The 17,877-nt window shown below is 40.5% G+C and overlaps 1 protein-coding gene across 1 annotated transcript; it reads left to right on the forward strand.

The window, feature by feature from the left end:
• The first annotated feature begins 1,140 nt into the window (after positions 1-1,140).
• Positions 1,141-10,936, forward strand: SAMD13 (sterile alpha motif domain containing 13). Its single transcript, XM_010017966.1, has 3 exons — positions 1,141-1,227; positions 4,441-4,552; positions 9,760-10,936. Exons 1-3 carry the CDS (start codon positions 1,175-1,177, stop codon positions 9,901-9,903), a joined length of 309 nt encoding a protein of 102 aa, XP_010016268.1. The 5' UTR covers positions 1,141-1,174; the 3' UTR covers positions 9,904-10,936.
• Positions 10,937-17,877: the final 6,941 nt, after the last annotated feature.

A 17,877-nucleotide genomic window follows, 5' to 3' on the forward strand; every position in this document is an offset into this window, starting at 1 on the left:
TGGTGCGGTTGTCGTTTTGCAGGCACCTCAGGTGAACCAAGAAGTGTTTCGAGGGAATGCGTTATTTGGTCAGCGGTGCAGGAAGAAGCATCTTTTTGATTAGTTTGTTACTGTTTTGCTGGTACTTTGCGTGCTGCTAGCTGTGTAATAAAGGGTCTTTTTTAAAAAAACAAAACATAATCTTTTTTAACAGCAATATTAATTGCTACTCTCTGGTTTTGCAAAGTTTTAGCTGAAGAGCATGATTTCCCTATTCTGTACTTCCTAGAGCGCTGTGACATTTCACTGGCATCCATTAATGCTACAGCAAGAACATCCTGAGTCCTTGGTCAGTTCTTTGGTGCTTTCTGAAATAGAAATGGCTTACTTGAGAACAAAAAGAAAAGGCTTGGGTCATTTCTGCATGTTCTGTGGAGTGGTGGAAAAACCTGTGTAGTGAAAGTATTCTAGCATGCTGCGAGGAGGGAAGCAAACTGGATTTTATCCTGTGTCCTTCGTCTGCTCCTTTCCTTTTAAGAGTCGAGTGTATGATACCTATAGAAGATGCTGTGCTAGTGAAGGAAGGGTGGGTTTGTGGATAAGATACAGATTTAGGCCTCGGGAGTTTGGCACTCAGTTATTAACTCACCTTATGTGTGAAATGGGTATAAGTTGCTTTGTGCTGATCTGTATCCTGGATTCCCCATTTGTAGGACAAGGCTATGTATTTCAAAACCTCACATGTTATCCTCACTAGGGATAAGATCATACATCTGTTTGGATCCTCTGTATAGCAGGATGACTGAAGGCATAATAAGCTCCCTTTATATCTAGCTACATATTGCACATCAGTCTCTACTTGTATGGATATATAGTTTGATAAAATTTTTACCAGTTTCAAGAAGGATCAGATGTAACATTACCTTCCTTGATTTTTCAGGTGTAAAATATTTCTTATGCTTGAAGCACAGGTCAGCATTTCCTAGTTCATTAGCTATTATCAGCCTTGACAGGCTTCTGAGGAAAAGAGTCTTTTGACAGCACCTGTGTTCTCAAGTGGAAACATGGTTGTGTCCTGGTAGAATGCTTGTTTCTGTTACATTATGTTGCTCTTTTCATACTACCAATAATTAAACACAGTTTTTCTTCCCCTTATTGATCAGTTGCTGAAGTAAAAGAAACCTCTATCCTCCCCATGCTAACTGTTGACATGGAAAACAAGGAAAATGGCTCTCTGGATGTCAAAAAGTAAGTGAATCCATCGTGTTCAGTTTATGTAAACAGCACATGGATATTGATTGTAGTTTTTCTTTGACCTAATGAGATTGGCAATGGTGGGCACCTCCATCTTTGCTCGTTTCAAACTCATTTCCCTGTTCTCAATTACTTTTGCTGTATTTCAGCTTCAAAATATAAAAGTCTCAGGCACTGAATATATGTGATATGTGGAATAGAGAGATGTAGAAGCTAGTAACTTAAGTTGGGGTACCTTTCTCCATTGATTTCTCCTCTTAACCATAGTCTAAAACAAATGGGAGCCCTGTAACCAGTATTCTGCATCTCCTCACCTGTCTGCTGGTGGCTTTTGTAGAGCCAGTTCCTGAGGGAGAGGTGTGTCCTACGTGGAAGTCTCCTCTCTGTCTCATTCAGAGGGACATATGCCCTTCTCTGCTGACTGCCGAGCATTGCTGAGAAGTAGAAGCAGCAGCATGTGTCTTTGGTGACAGTTGTCTTTTGGAAGGTATATTTTAAGCTGTTTACTGGAGAAGGCCTAAACTGGGTTTTTACTTCAGATCTAGGGTGAGAATAAAGCATAGACATGGTGTGCACTGCTCTACAATTTTCCTTTGGTGTGGTAGACTGCAGGCTAAGGGATAAGAACTGTTCTGGAGGCATTTCTGTATCCTCAGAGGTCAGCAATTCTTAGATCAGGACGGGCAATTCTCAATTCTGAGTGATGTTACGATCTGAGAAGTGGAGTTCTGTGCGGAAAAAATTGGCCTTGCTGCATTAAAGTTATAGAAGCTGTGTAAGATAGATAGATATATGGATACATTAAAAAAAAAAAAGAAAACAAAACCAAAACCAAAAACAACAACCCAAAACAAAAAAACACAACAACAGAAAAAACCACAACCACAAAACCCCCACAAACAAAACCCAAGGAAAACCAAAACAAAATGGAAAAAAAAAAACCCCAAAACCCTAAACCACAAAGGTACTAGAGTGTGTTCTTAGTCTGTCCTTTCAAACTGCAACACTTTTGCAAAGCTGCACTTCATTCGTCTCCTTCAGATCTGTTTTCCGCAAGCCTTCCAAGAAAACGTGACAATGCTTTGGCTTCCAGGCACTAGAGGAGGAGGAGGAGTAGTAATCATCATCATCACTTCAAGATGCTGATAAATACCTGATTATGACACAGCATCAAGAGATCTGATGGCAGCTATTAAATTCTGCATGCTCCCCCTTCTCTTCAGGCATGGCTTACACCACACCAACCTAAAATGCATTTTCCTATTCAGTGACTACGAACAGATTGTGTTGTGTGTGTATCCCTCAGAAGCCACCTTCAGTTGGCAGTCTTGCTTCTACAATGAGGACTCTATGGTGGGAGAAGAAAGGAGGCCGTCAGTGCAAGGACAGTTTACATTTAATCATTTCCCCCTAAGGCTTAGGTGATAAGGTTCAACTACTGCTGGCAAAGTTGGCTTTTTAGATGGGGATTGTGTTTAAACTGATCAGGAGCTGTGGTTTCTAAATGAATATAGCATGTATGTGCATGTATCTACAAAGGAAGTATTTGGCACTTTCTTGAAGTGTTTATAAATAGCTTGGCTAAAATCTGTTTGTTCACAGCTATATCCTTCCAAGCCTTGCTGCTTCTGCCACATGATGGCAATAAAGGCACAGGGACAGTGGTGAAAAGCAGACAAGTCTAATCTTTATTCATTGTCAGTGCATCTAGTATCTTGTTACAAAGCCTAAAATGCCAGTTCTCTTAAGGTACTACAGCATCCAGAATGTCTGGCATAAACGGGTGAATGGCTACACCACGGCTGTGACATATTCCCTTTTCTTGTCTAAAGAACAGAGCCATGTGCAACAGCAGGGCAAGGAGGAGACAAAGTCTAGAAGCCAAATGAGCATCTGTGTGGGTAGATGGGTTAAAATCCAGCCAGCCTCCAACAGTCTGCCACATGCTTTTGAGTCTTCTGCAGCTGTAGCTGTGGAAATCGGCTCTACTTGAGGTCCAGCATGATGCTAGTCCTTGAGACAGGAACTTGCAATTATTTCCTGTGATTAGTTAATGACTAAGCTAGAGCCCCTGAAGTCATCGCAGTTGAGCCTGGGATGGGGCTGGACCAACCTGTAGTTCCGTAATGGTATAAGAAAAGCTGCATGAAGAACTAACACGTGGGCTGAAATACAAAATTGTGGGAAGGAGAGTTTGGGACCATATTTAGCTGGGAATTGGAGTGTTTCAGGAAGTAAGCAAAATAAAATTAGGAGGTATTTTTAGAGATTGAATCTTTTATTTGCTGTTTAGGAAGAATTAAATTTAGTATCTTTTAGGATTTGTTATGTTATTGGTTTTATTTTTTAAATATGGAGGAGTTGGGGTTTTGTCCGTTTGTTTTTAATTTTAAGTAGAAGATGAGTCATTGAAAGTGATAGTCTAGGGGAAAATGCAAAGATTTAAATATAATACTTCAAATACTGCCTTTACAAATATGTATAGGTTTTCTCTGGTGCTTTTCGTGTTTTACTTCTTAAGCCTCAGAATGTGCACAACACCAAAAATCTTAATTGAAAGGCATTCTTTGATTAAAAAAAAAAAAAAAAAAAAAGTTCTGATAAGGCTGCATACTCTCATTTTCAATTTTGCTGAGTGTTGCCTTTCTGTGTAATCACAATCAGTGAAGCAATTCATGAAGTCAGTCATTACTTGATGAACAAAAGTAAGATTCTGGCCCTGTGCTCGTTGCTCTGAGATCTGTATATATTCCATGTGATAAGTGAAAGAAACTGCTTTTAGAGAGCTAAGTGCAGCATTCAGTGTGATGAGGTTGCAGTGCAAGTCCCTAGGACCAGAATTTTGTTGCCATGTTGATAGGTACATTCCAAGAGTTAGGAGAGAAGCAAAAATCATTGTGTTCATGAGTCCTCCTTCCCAGGGCTGAGCTATTTGTACCAGTTGACTGATTACCTTTGGCTGATGCGAAGATTCATATACTTCATTCTTTTCTGAAGGAAGATGTACCTCAGTTGTCCCCAGCAGCAGGTCTTTGAAACGGAAGAGAACAGGAGTGGCTGTTCTGTACCAGGGTGGGGGGAGGTGTGTCAAAGGATACTTTGCCTGGAGGAACAAGGAATGAGGGGGTGTACATGGGGTGTGCACAAAGAAGTAGCAGATGCTCTGCACACAGCTAGTGATTACTTGTCTGGATTTGTACTTTGCAGTTCAGTAGAGAATGGGAGACCTCCGGATCCTGCTGACTGGGCTGTTACCGATGTTGTGAATTATTTCAGAACAGCTGGGTTTGAAGAACAAGCCAATGCTTTTCAAGAACAGGTAAATCTGTTAGGAAACACCTATTAAGTGCCACCAGTTTCTCACATGGCACATTTTTGTCATGGACTTGGTCATATACTGTTAAATGGGAGTGAAAATCCTACCTCAGGCAAGGGTTAAATCCTATGGGACTGTGATCTTTGAGTAATAATATTGTTCAACAAGGTGTGAATAATGGGTTGGAGTTTAACCAAGAGTCATGTGAAAGGTGAGGAATCTGAACAAATTTTCTGCCTTAACCTCAGTCTTCTTGAACAACCCACTCAGTTTCGCTATCTTATATTTAAAATGTGAATGGTAATTCTTGTCTTCCTTGGTGTATTGTGCAGATACACTTATGACTATTTATACAATCTGGGGCTCCTAAGAAGCAAGTAGCTTTTGAAAACCTAGGATAACAGGGGCTGCTGGGTTGCATTGAACTTGGCAGTGCAAGCAAAGAGGGAATGAGCAAGTTGGTAGTAAAGGGGAGGAATGTTTTTAGGCACTGGAGCAGCATGTTTGAGAAAGAGGTTGGGTCTTCATTTCTGGGCCTTGTAACTGCTGATGCTAATGGATGGCTTCTTTTGGTAGATTTGATGAGCAAAGAGTTTAACAGTTATATGGCCTCTTGCAACTCACCTGTCAGCACGCTGGTAAGGTGTATTACTGTGGTGGAATAGGGAAGTTGGCTTACTTGGCCTACAGCCCACCTCTTCCATAGAGAAGAAACTTACATCTCCAGATTGTCAGTTCAGCATCTTCCGTGGTAAGTCTGTAGGTTTGTGTGCAACTACCAGGAAATTAGTTAAACAACACCTGTATCTAGCAATCAAAATAGATGTCCTGACCTTCCAGGGCACTGAGCTAGTACAAGTTATGGGCAGCTTTGTAGGGGAAACTGTAAAGCTAATGTGAAATGCCACTAGTGTTGATCAGGTTAATCATGCTGACCTTTAGCACCTGAACAGTGAAATCCCATGAGATTGGAATTGGTGACTGTAACAGTATCTAAATTTACCTCTTTGTTCTTGCAGGTGAAAAGCCTGTTGTTGAGTAGTTCTCTTGCAGGGTGCAGAGAGAGGCTCCTTCTGCAACTGCTACTAATTTTTCAGAATTTGAAGATGGGTAAACAGGCAAAATAATTGTTTAAGTGTATCCATTCCTAAATACCAGCATCCATGTCTCCTCCACAGCCCTGGAAATGTGGTTTAAAAAAACACACAGGCAATGTAATTGCAGCCTCTGGGATTTTTTTCCTTATACTGACAGATACCTCTGACTTTCATCAAATAACCTCTCTGCACCTCAGCTGGTATGTCAATAATACTGCAGTATTACTACTGGTCTAACAGCAGCAAGGTGAGACTAACTCATGAGTTTTGGCAAAGCAATTTGCAACAGCCTGACGGAAAGCAGCATAGAAGTAGAGTGTAAAGGTTTTATTAGTATTCTGCAGTGAGGACACGTGGCTTCAGGAGGATAGCTGAAGTAAGCTGCTTTTAGCAATGTGTTGCCAGGGCTCTGCTAGGGTAGCCATGGGCAGAAATATGGCTGTGATTCCACTGCTAACTTCACTTTATGCCAAAGCCTTAGAGAGGGAGGCTAACAGCTGCCATCAGGATGCAGCCAAGAGATGCGGGACAGACACTCACAGCAGAAGTTATTGCCACATCCTTCCCTCTCCATTCCCTTAGCAGCACAAGAAGCAGCAAGTACCTGGTCCTCCATGCCAGCTCTGCCAGTCCATTCCTTGTCTGCACCAGGAACAGTTCCAGGAATAACCTTGTTCCTAACCTCTTACCAGTGGTCATGTTCTGTTTCCTTTATGTTGTTTACTAGTCATTAACTCTGTGTACTTGTGGCATTTGTTATCAAAGTCTCCCAGGCCTTACAGGTATGGCAGTGCTATTGGGTTCACTTTGAACCCTTAGCCGTCCTCAGTCTGTAGAGTCATCAGGCATGCAGCTGAAGCTCTGGCCATCTCCATTTTTCTCTGCCATTTGTACTACAGCTTGCCTGGGCCCCAGAAACCAAAATTAACTTGATCTGCCATTGCTCTGTATATGTACTGGAAGGGGAATGAGGTTGTAAATAGTAAAGGAAAGTATTCTGTTTCACCTACAACACTGGGAAATTCGTTTCCACTGATCTGCTTCAGTAGGGGTAGCACAATGGTTTCCTTACAAAACATCCTTAGCTCAGAACGTAATCATGAGATCTGTTACTACGTTCAGCTTTTGCACAGCAGTAACTGAGTCCACACTTTCTTTCGATGAATGTGAATGCATCTGGACTCACCCAAAGCAAGTGACGCAAAGAATTTTTAAGACCGGATTTTTTTCTGACAACATTTTAAAGAAAAGGAGAAATAATTTTAAGGACTGCAGAATGTTTTATTAAAGCTGTATTGTAAGTGCTGGTAAGAAGTGATGATTGTATGATGATTATACATTATTCCTTCTTGGAGTTCCACTGATGTCAGCAAGTCAGAAGAGCTCACTGATGAAAACAGACTCAACTGAAATATGTTGCCCAGTAACAAAAAAACCATAACATCACAAAGCAAATCAGGGAAGCCAAGAAGTTGGAGGCACAGGATAACCAAAGAGGGAGGCGGATCAGATGCAGGATGAGGGTGTGAACACCTTCAAATAACTGCTGCCTCTCAGTACATGGCTAATCTTTCTCTAGAAGCTCTGGGAGCGCATGGGGTTGTGGCTCACTCAAAAACTGAAGCAATTTGCCATGATTTTGAGACATGATAGCGCTACGCCTGACTTTTATTGTTGCCCAAGTGGCTTCTTAACCATTAGTATTGTCATAGTCAGATACGCCCAAGAAACCCAGTGCTAGTTTGCTGGCCTTGCTGCAGTACCTTACCAGAAGGGGAACTGGGGTTTGATACTAGCTTGTGTCCGCTGCTGCTTTCTAGCAGAGCCATGGCATGGAGGAGCATGTGAGCACGCTGGCTGCTCTGCTTTCATGTTATCTGTACTGTAAAACCTTGCAGTTCTCAGTTACTTGGAGATAGAGCAGAAAGAATGCTGGGTGAACTTGAAGCAAAACTGGTCTTCTGGTCATTTACTGAAGACATGCTATGTACATGAAGAACATGCTATTGCTGCTGAGATCATCCTGGCACAGTGAATTACTATTAGGTCTATTTGTGCAGAGGGATCCCTCTGCAGGTAACATTAAAAAGGCATAACAAAAGCTGGCATTGAAGTTGCATCCTGAAAAAAATGCAGAAAATAGAGAAGTAGCAGAGGAGAAATTCAGAGAAGTCACCAAAGCATACAAAAGCTTACATGGTACCAAAAACTGGACTAACGAATCTACAGAAGCAGGTTTAAGTGGAAAACTAAAAAGAAGTGGAAGAGCTTACAATATGCACAAAGATACCACTCATTTCTACCTATATATGTTTAGAGAGTCAGTTTTTTGTTCAGTTAAAGTTATCAACATTTCTAGAATCCATGGGGAGCCCTGTGGAAGAAGAAGGGAAAGGAGTCAGTGCTTTTTGCCTGTTCTTGGAGTTTCTCCTGTTCCAGGTACTGGATTTATTTCATTTGGATCCTACCAAGCTGGAGGCTGTTCTTCCTCCATAGCATCATTGAAGAACAGCAGAAAAGGCAGCTTCAGGATAGGTCACAGCAATAAGCAAAATACTCACTGGTGTCAAAATTCCCATAGAAAGAATTGTGATGAATGGAAAAGAGAGGATAGAAACTGTTTTTAATTAAATCTCAGCAGTCATTGGAAAGAGGCACCTGATAGAACTGGGTAAAAAGTTACTGGAAACTTTTTTCTTTTAGAACTACTGTTACATTGTGCTCCCCTGAGTGACTAGCAGTCTTACCTATTGGTGAGATTTTAGAGAAATTCTGCTTACAGCTGACTTGACTATGTTGTGGTTTGCCCATGTGTTTTGTACTTACAACCTTTACCAAATCATAAGAGAGATTAGTCTCGACAAATTCATGCTGAACTCTAATGTAAGTCATCCTCTTTTTATGTTGAGTTGTAATCAAGGATGGGATATCTGACATTTCCAAGACAAGAGTTAGTATTTCTAAGATGCTGCAGTGGGATAAATTGATGTGTGATGTTTATAATATTTATAAAAATACAAAATTTTGGCAATATATTATCCTGGACAACAACAATATATGCAAGCATTTGAACTGGTTGTTGGCTCCTGATAACAAATTTAACATTTAATTTCTTTTTTTTTTTTTTTTTTTTTAATTAAAAAAGAATGCAACAGCAGAGTGAAGTTCAGTCCTTATAGCAGGAGAGTGCCATAAGACTATATACTTCTTTGGGCTACAACAACCTTGGGAGGTCTCACTGTGTTTTGAGACACCAGTCAATGTATTAGCTGTAACTCCTGTTTCCTGAGCAGTGCACTGTGGTTGAACTGTAGGGATGTGTAAAGAAAAGGATGGTCCCATGTCTAAAACAGAGATGGGAGTTGAGAGGTATAGATTCTTTCTCTTCCATTTTGATCTTTGAAAAATCATTTACAGGTAGTTTTCAAACATATAACAAGGTTTTGAAGTGAAAAAAACAACTCTAAAGCCTACAGGATTTTAATCTAAATAGGTCAGAAAGCCAAAGTTTGAGGAAAAAACAAACAAAACCCCCCAGAACAATCAATCGATCAAGGAAGTTCCCTCTTAGTGTTGAGCTCCACAGTAGTCTAAATAGTAAATAGTAAAAGTAGTTCTAAAATTTCTGGTTGCAGGAGTCTTCTCCTCCCTTCCCCCCAGGACAGATGGGAAGGTTCGCCTTTTAAAGAAGGCACCTGAAGTTATTAGCAGATGCTGACTAGTCCAAACTTGCCTATCGCTGTCAATGGTAGTTCTTCTGGAATGCACTTTATAAGCCACCTTCTTAAGAGTGTCCTTCTCTTAATGTTGATAATTAGGCAATCTGCACATGTACCTATTAATTTGAAATGGATTTACAAGGAGAGAATTTTGAAATAAAGCTCATTTGGGTTTTGTGCTTGACTACATAGTATTTATGCTTTAGTCAGCACAGGTGAGCACTTGAAAAGCCGACAGCAGAATTTAGCAGCTATAAACACAGCTTAAGGAAAATAAAAGCTACTATTTCTTTTCTCATTGATCCTCTGTACTAGTCCTCCATTTGTTGCACGACTGTTCTCATCCGTTAGATTTGTACATTTGTCTTTATCAACTCTTTAATTCTTCTTATAGGAAATTGATGGCAAATCATTACTCTTGATGACAAGAAATGATGTACTGACTGGACTTTCATTAAAACTGGGGCCTGCACTGAAAATCTATGAATATCATGTTAAACCTCTACAGACACAACATCTAAAGAACAACTCTTTATAGCAAATTGTCTAGTTGGGGTCATGTTGTGCCTCAAACAATAAATAAGCAATTTGGTTTCATGTGATGGAACTTTGTAAAGAGAGAATATATCTATTAAGAATTTAAACCAAATTATGATATATATCCTATTGGATAGAGTTGGCAATATACTATATACTGAGTCTGAACTGAGAGTGGTGGTGTGTATTTTTTACATAGTATATAATGATTTTCTCTTTTAGGAAGTGTCAATGAGCATGTTGAGATAGCTACATCACTGTATCCAGAACAAAAGGGAAGTATGTCATTCTCATTTTTGAGCCAGACATGTTCTTGATTTCATTAATTCCAATACCAAAAAAACCCCAAACCCAAATAAAGTTTACATGTATCTTTGGGAGAGAGAAACCCATTAAGGTAGGTTTTGGTTTACACTAAAAACCTACTAAAATTATTGCTACTTGTAATTTTAGGATGGGACTGATACTTGCCAAGTCACCCTTTTTTGCAGAGGGTCCTATTTTGACCTTATTAAGGTTTACTTGTGGTATGCTGCAATGTTTAGAGCTGTACATACAACTAACATAACCCCTTCGATAGCAGAAGGTGTTGCCAATAGGTGAAACTGGGTTGTGTATTTTTTGCTGTCCTTTAAATTTTCAGCTTGTTTTCACCTGTTTTGAATAGTAGTTCTATGTAAACTAGAGTTGGGTTTTAAAAGTTTGTGTTGCTTTGCAAAATAATAAAAAAAAAAAGAGCTTTGTTTTATTCCTTTTTTTTTATTTATAACTTGGTTTTTAACATTATGTGGAAATTTGTAAAAAGAGTAAAATTCTGCACATTTTTAATATTGTCTGTCATTGGTGTTGTAATGGTTGTTTTATTTTTTTAATGCTTTACTTAACAGTTGGAATACTTGTTTTAAAACTGAAAGAAGCTGTCTCATCCCATACATCTCTGTTAAAAGAGAGTCTTGTTCAATCTGTTTGTACCAGTTCCCTATTTGATAGGTTGCTTGCAATATCCCAATAAAGCATCGCTTATGTTTGGATTCAGTTTACTTTACAGATCTTTTACTTTCTCTGTTTCTTTGTTGTGGTATATTTGACCTCCTGGTTTTCTCCATTTTCACATTAAAAAGGTACCAAAACCTACTTAATATTCTATGTTCTTGTGATTACTTTTAATACAACCTACCAAGATATTTGAAAACATGATTATTTTTGCTTTTTCTTATCTAATGTTATGTACTGCTGAAGGAGAAGCTCTGGTCACAGTTTACTGGTAACCTCAGCCCTTCTCTTACCACTTTTTAGAGCCATCAGTGGTGCAGAGGTGCTGTGCTGGCCCTGGTACAGCAGGGTGATTTGCCCTAAAATGCTTGAGAGATAGCCTGCCCGTGATCTATCCATGTCTGGGCTCACCATCTTCTGGGGCCATGAAAGCTTGAAAGTGATGACCCTGGAAGCTGGGATGTGAGGTTGCATCAGTGAGGCTGAGCAAAGGAACTGGGAAGTATGAAATAGGCAGGAAAGTGTGGTGAAACTGGAAATGATGTAGGAGGAAATAGTGAGGGGGTGCAGCTGAGAAGGAAGAAGGTAAGAGAGAGTGGTGCTTTCTGGCAAGTGGGGACAGGATTCAGGAAGAGGAAGGAGAGGCTCCTGTAATCTCCTGCCTAGGGTGGGGGCTGTGCCTTTCCTTCTGACTTGGCTGAGAGCAAGGTGGTGGTTGATGCTGCAGTGCTAAAAGAGTTGCTTTTAGTTTCTGGAGTTGAGATTTGAGAAGGGGTAAAGCCACATTAATAGGCATGCTGTACCTATTAACATTTACCTAGGTAAAGCTCACATTATATGGTATAATGCATTAACTATATACAGCAGCATGCTTTCTGGTATACTTTGTTATTTATTTGAAATTTGAGACACATGATAGGAGATGGGAGTGTATTCACCATTTCTCTTTCTGTCCTTCATACTGTGCTCACTTCAAGTACCATCTGAATTCTGCTTATGATTTTATTTATAGTTTGACAGTGTCCAGATGTACCTACTGGGAGTAGGGATCTTCCTCAATATTTTAATACAGATTTAGGTATGTTTATAAAAAGGGTTATGTGAACCAGCTGTGTATAGCAGTCTGGAGATGCCTACCAGCCCTCTATTTGCAGGAATATTGTTGCACTAGATTACAAAGTGCTGTGTTACTGAAGGGTGAATTGAGTATTCTCTTTTTCTCTATTTGCATGCTTAGTGTGGGATCGACACATTTCATAGATCTATGGCTGACACAAAATTAAAACATACTTATTCCATGTGGGAGTAAAAATCTCCACTGTGCAGCCGCAAGAGCGCATTTGGTGATCACTGAGCACTGTTTCTTCGTTTAATATGTTTTAATGAGCAAATGAGCTGCATTCAGAAACATCCAGATTATATTTCCCCTTTGATCAGCACCACTAACTGATTTGTACAAGTAGACACCTAATGGGAGGCTTGCTGCAAAATGTGAAAAGGAATTTGGAGGATGTTGCTCAGAAGCGTAACAATTATTTTTTTTTAATGTCCCTGATCCTTGTTGTAGTTTCCTACTGTTCTCTGAGCTTTCTAATGCTGCTGTTCGCTTTGTGCAGGTGAGTGTTCTGGTTTTGTCAGTTACATTCTCCTTGCTGTTTCTGGGAGAACAAAAAATCTTTTAAAAAGAGACTGTCGGGTTTGAAAGAGGAAGTCAAAGCCAGATTATTTTTAGCTTCCATTCCTCTTGCAGAAAACACAGCTGCTGTTGAGATGAGGAAGCAACTGATGGGCATAACTGGATACCTTCTCAATACTGCAGTTCTGCAGTCGCAGAGTTTGCAGGAATATAGTTTATAATGTGCCCTTAATGCTCCTGCAGGTAGGAGAGATCCTTCTCCTTAAAAGCTCTCCCTGTGCTTTGTGTGATGGTTAAGCTGCCAATGTCCAACTGCTCAGTTGATAGTGGGTGTGAGAGTGAGGATGGTCTCGGTGCTGCAGATCTCCTTGCTTTCTTGCTGAACCAGCAATTTAGAGAGTGGCCTCCTTCTCCTAGAGGCAGCTTTAAAGGAGCAGAACAACAGTCAGCTCCCCCTGCCCTGCTGCCAGTCAGCACGAGAACTGAGACATGCTACGGCCAAAGTCCTCCTATTCCCTTTCTCTCTTCTTACCCTTTTCATAAGACCACTGGTGCACATTTCTCAGAATCTTTCATAGCACTTTTAAAAGTGATTTGAAAGCATTACAGAATGCCTTTTTGGAATGATGGTTGTGAAATATATATTAGTACTGTTCATCAGCTCTGATGTTCACTTTCCTCTCAAGCTGTAGATACACAACGCGTAACGTGTTCCCTTTGCATCCAAACATAGTGCCGAGTACCACACATAAAGCACATAAAAGGCTCCATGTGTATGGAGGCTGTGGCTGTGTCTATCCACCAAGGTTACTTTCTCAAGCCAGAGAAAATGGGTCTGATGGGTCTGTCTGCTTGCTGATAGTTCCCTTCCCTCTGCATTTCTTTAAAACAATTGGCTCTTGTGTGCTGCACTTCTTCAATCTGTAGAAAATTCTTTTCTCTTATAATTCTGGGACAAGACTCAGCAGCTGTAGTGAAGGGAGTCACTCCTAGAAATGGCCAAGGCAAAATGTCACATTAGGCTCTCCCTATCAGTGATTACTCGCTAAATGAACTCTTCCATCTTTTCACTGCTTTTTTTTCAACAGATTCAAATTCTACCAAGTCCTTTACTACTTCCTCTTTTTAGAAACAAGCATTTAATTGATCCTTTATCTTCAACACTCCTCTTTCCACTGTCACACTTCAATTACAATCACAGTAAATTGAGAAGCAGAGGGTCTTACTTTCTGTGAGTCTGGGGGAAGCTACAAATGTATTTTCCTTTTTTTTTAATGGAAATACTATCTAAAATTCAAAGCATGAGTCTGAGGAGGACCAGAAAAAACATTATCTCACTTTGTTTCAACTCTGGTTCTTTTACTTACAAGTCAGAACAGCAGTTCCTTCCCTTCCAGGTATGGATTTTGGTCCAAAAGTCGTGTGGGAAATTAACTGACTGCAAATTTGCATGTCAACAATGTAACCATCACTGGCTCAGCAGGCAGCGGGATGAATTGAGCAGTACAGAGAAAGTCTGTTCTGCTCTCTCACGTTCACCTCAGGAACAATTTAGGCAGGCAATGGATTGGCTTCTGCTTCCTCCAACAGAACAAGAGGACTTAGTTGGTGCTCAGGAACGTCAGTCAGGAGAGCCCATCCACATCCCATTCCATCACACTGAAGGCCTCATACACCTTCAACTCTGCGTTGCTCAGTTTTGACAGCAGCTTTCCCCCAGGGCACATGCAGAGGGCAGTGACTGTCATCAGCCTGCAAGGGCAGTCTCCATTGGAATAATGGCAGACTGATTTAATACATAGCTTTCATTCCTGTTGGGAAGGCTGTCTTCTTTTTACTACGATAATGTAACAAGGTCATTAAATTCTTCTTTTTGCTTAGCCACTATAATTCAGGAATTGTTTGATATAGTGATGTTCCTTTGGATTCCAGATATGTACTCAACTTACTCGCAGAATAACATTAGGTGGCAGATGCTGTAAATCTGGGGGATGGAACTGTAACCTCAAACACCTGGCGAGCCCAAGGGGAGCACCATGAAGACTGTAAGTGGCCCTTGGTCTCCATGTGAGAGTTCCACTGCTTCTGAAGGTTGCTGGTGAGTACCAGAGACCACTGTTGCATTTATATGCTGCACTCGTGAGCATCTTTAAAGGAGCAGTCAGCAGTTGTAACTGCTGTATCATCAGCTGATCTGCTGATAAGGCAACAACAAATGTCTTGGCATTGGCAGGCTCGCACTCATCTCAGGATGTTCTCTTCCTCTTTTCAGATGATTGCTATAATCCAGCTGCCCCTCTGTAAGCACTGCAGCACTTGCTACACTGAGGAATGCCCTGACTTTGTAGCAACTAAATCTTATCAAAAAAGAGAGGGAAGGCTTACCATTTGCACTGATGCACACATCAAGAGTAACATTGCTTCATCTTGTACTATTGCAGCAGGAGGAAGGAAGTAAAGAGTAAGGAGGTCATAGCTGAGTTTGTTCCCCAGCTGGTGGCCAGATCACACGAAGAAGCGTGAAAGTGTGTGTGTGCGCCTGTGTATAGCAACCCTGTTTTGCAAGGATACTCCTCTTCTCCCTCCCTTCCTTCTGTGTAAATATTGCATGCCACTTTGCCTGGGCTTCTCTACTTGGAAATATGTGTAATCTAGAAGATTTGGAAACATTGCAGGAGTACAAGGCCATTGAAACTTCAGCTCTTGTCTTTTCTAGTCAGATGTCCATGTCAATATGGGAATTCATGCCTAATGTTGCTCTTGAGGGGTGGCAGAAGCCCTTTTTAGTACTTGGGATTCTGGTTTCTGCTGTCATGTTTCCCTCTGCACCAAAATGTTTTCTCTACTCCCCTTATTTTTCTACCTTTTTGTCCCTCCAATATTGTTTGCTTTGGGTTTTTGTTTCCAGTTCTGCAGTAGCCAGATGGGAGAGATACATGTCCTGACTGATTTTTTTTTTCCTTTTTTTTTTTTTTTAAATTTATTTTCTTTTACTTTGTTTTGGCTGACATTTTTTACTGTGAATGTATTTCCCCCTCCTTTTCTCTTCCCCCCTCATCTTTGTGCTTATCTTCTAGTGTCTCTCACCTCTGTTACCTTATGTGCCCCTTCTAGGCTGGCTCCCCTGTACACATCCATCCATCCATCCATCAGGGCCTGGGTTACAAATGCTTATCCCCACAGGCAAGCACTTACTTGCAGCAATACCTGACCAGCTACGGTCAGCTAACAGGACTGAATGATTATGTTTGCTTCTGCCACCCAGGTCCATGAAGTGCTCCTCCAGCTCTATCTGGCAGGCACCTGTCGGGTATGTGCCCCTTTCCTGGTTATCTCCACCACTTGTTTTTTTGAGAGCCTGGCAGAGGTGAACTGCTGTCCTGGTGTGTAATTTAGTATGAACCTTGAGGAGAACGAGTCAGGCTTCGACTCAGTGCAGCAGAAAGTTTGCAAGTCTGTAATAAATTCATGTAACAACTAACTCCATCTGATGCTGTTTCTTATTTGATTGCCATAGATCTGTCATACATCATCAGATCTAGCAAGTGCAATTTATAATATATTTTCTAATATATATGTATACCTATGGGACCAGCCTGCTGTGAATGGTAAGGATCAATCTCAGTAAACAGTTCATATCCTAATTATAGCTGAGATGTGAGTTTACATTTTTGATCCTGTATCTGGAGACATTTAATAGGTTTCCTTTCTTGGTACAGCTGTGCACTTTCAGGAAGAAAATGGTTGGCTGTTTATGCACACAAATAGTGGGATTCTAACTTCAAAAGTATTTATGTTTGGATTTCTAGCCAGAAAGGGATTTTTTTGGTCACATTAAAGGTTTAAATGTGTATTGGAAAGCAGGTAGCCTGAATATATGTATAGAGTGATACAGCCAGTGAAGACAGATCACTTGTACTGACCCTGACAGTGGCACTTTATCTCTGTTTTAAATACTGGCTAACAAGTTTAGCTAGTGCATTTTATCTATGTGGCGTTGGTTGTGTGTGGAGCATGGTCAGCATCTGAGGAGGATTGCTGTTGGACTGTCCTGGGCAGTTATCAGAATTGAACAGAGACAGGATGTGAAAGAATCGGATGCTAAAATGATTGTTTATGCACGTGAAATGCTGTCTTTCTTGGTAGGAGGCTTCAGGCCCTATAAACTACTGGGATATAGTCCAGCTATAGGGCCAGCGAGGTTCATGTTATCAGCAAGAAAATGAATTTTAAATGGTAATTCTGCGATCTGCTAGTTGCTTCTCATTTTCATCAAGTGTAATTTCATCAGCAAAGCATCACAGCTGCCTCTGAGTAAAACACAGTAAACAGCTTGAACAGCTCCTCAGGACAGGAAGTAAACCAAAAAATATCTTTCAATTAAAATAATGCAAGTCCATTGTGGAGACTGAATCTAATGAAGCCAGTGGAAATTTGGTCAGGTTTCAGGCCCAGATAAGTCTGGCTAAGTGCCATTTTTGAGAATGATTTATGCCATTGTTATCTGAATCTAATTGCATATGGAAAATTTGGCCTTCTTCCGATTGCTAAGTACTTTCTTTAGAAGCGATCTGCCCACGTAAGTGACTCAGGTTTGCAGTGCTGGATGGAGCTGTGCTGAGATGCCTTTAAAGACTTGCTGAAAGTCTGCATGTCTGTGAAGGTTTACAGAAACCACATTGCATGAGTGTAACATGTGCTTGTTGCCACAGGAAAGTCTGAACAAACAACTGCTTGTTGTGTTGTGTCCTCGTTCTGCCAGGAAGGTTAGTCCTCTGCTATCTTACAAGCCCACAAATGAAGCACAAATAATAACAAAGGACACTTTCTGCCTAATGCAATAAACTTCTCGTAAGGTAGAGAGGAAGTGGGTTGTGAAGACCTGCCTTGTTTAGAAAGAGGTAAATGCCAAAATATTCAGCAAGATTCTTTTTCATCTATTTTTCCATCTACTGGTAGTGAACTGTCATTTGGAACAAGACTGGTCACTTTATCAGGTAAAACTAGCTGACCTAAATCACATTTCTTTACTTGCAGTGTTTGCATTTATATACAGGTAGTAAATGGTTTCATTTCTTATTTGGTGAATAGTCAAATACTAGTTCGTTATTTTGATGTTGCTCTTTATTTGCCCTTAAAAGATACATTAATAAATTACAAGCACCTGAAAATGGCAGAAGTAGCAAGACATAAGCCCACAAGTACAATACAACACAATCTAACTAGGTATGAAAGAATGTTCCTGGCAAAAGCTGAAAGTGTTGTAAATAAAACTTCGGGAATTAGCTAGTGACCAGAGAACAGCATATATGGGAGAGCCTCACTCTGTGGTGTCATTTGTCCTGT

The sequence above is a fragment of the Nestor notabilis genome, unplaced genomic scaffold (assembly GCF_000696875.1).
Source record: "Nestor notabilis isolate BGI_N333 unplaced genomic scaffold, ASM69687v1 scaffold31607, whole genome shotgun sequence".
In the NCBI taxonomy this organism is placed as follows: domain Eukaryota; kingdom Metazoa; phylum Chordata; class Aves; order Psittaciformes; family Psittacidae; genus Nestor; species Nestor notabilis.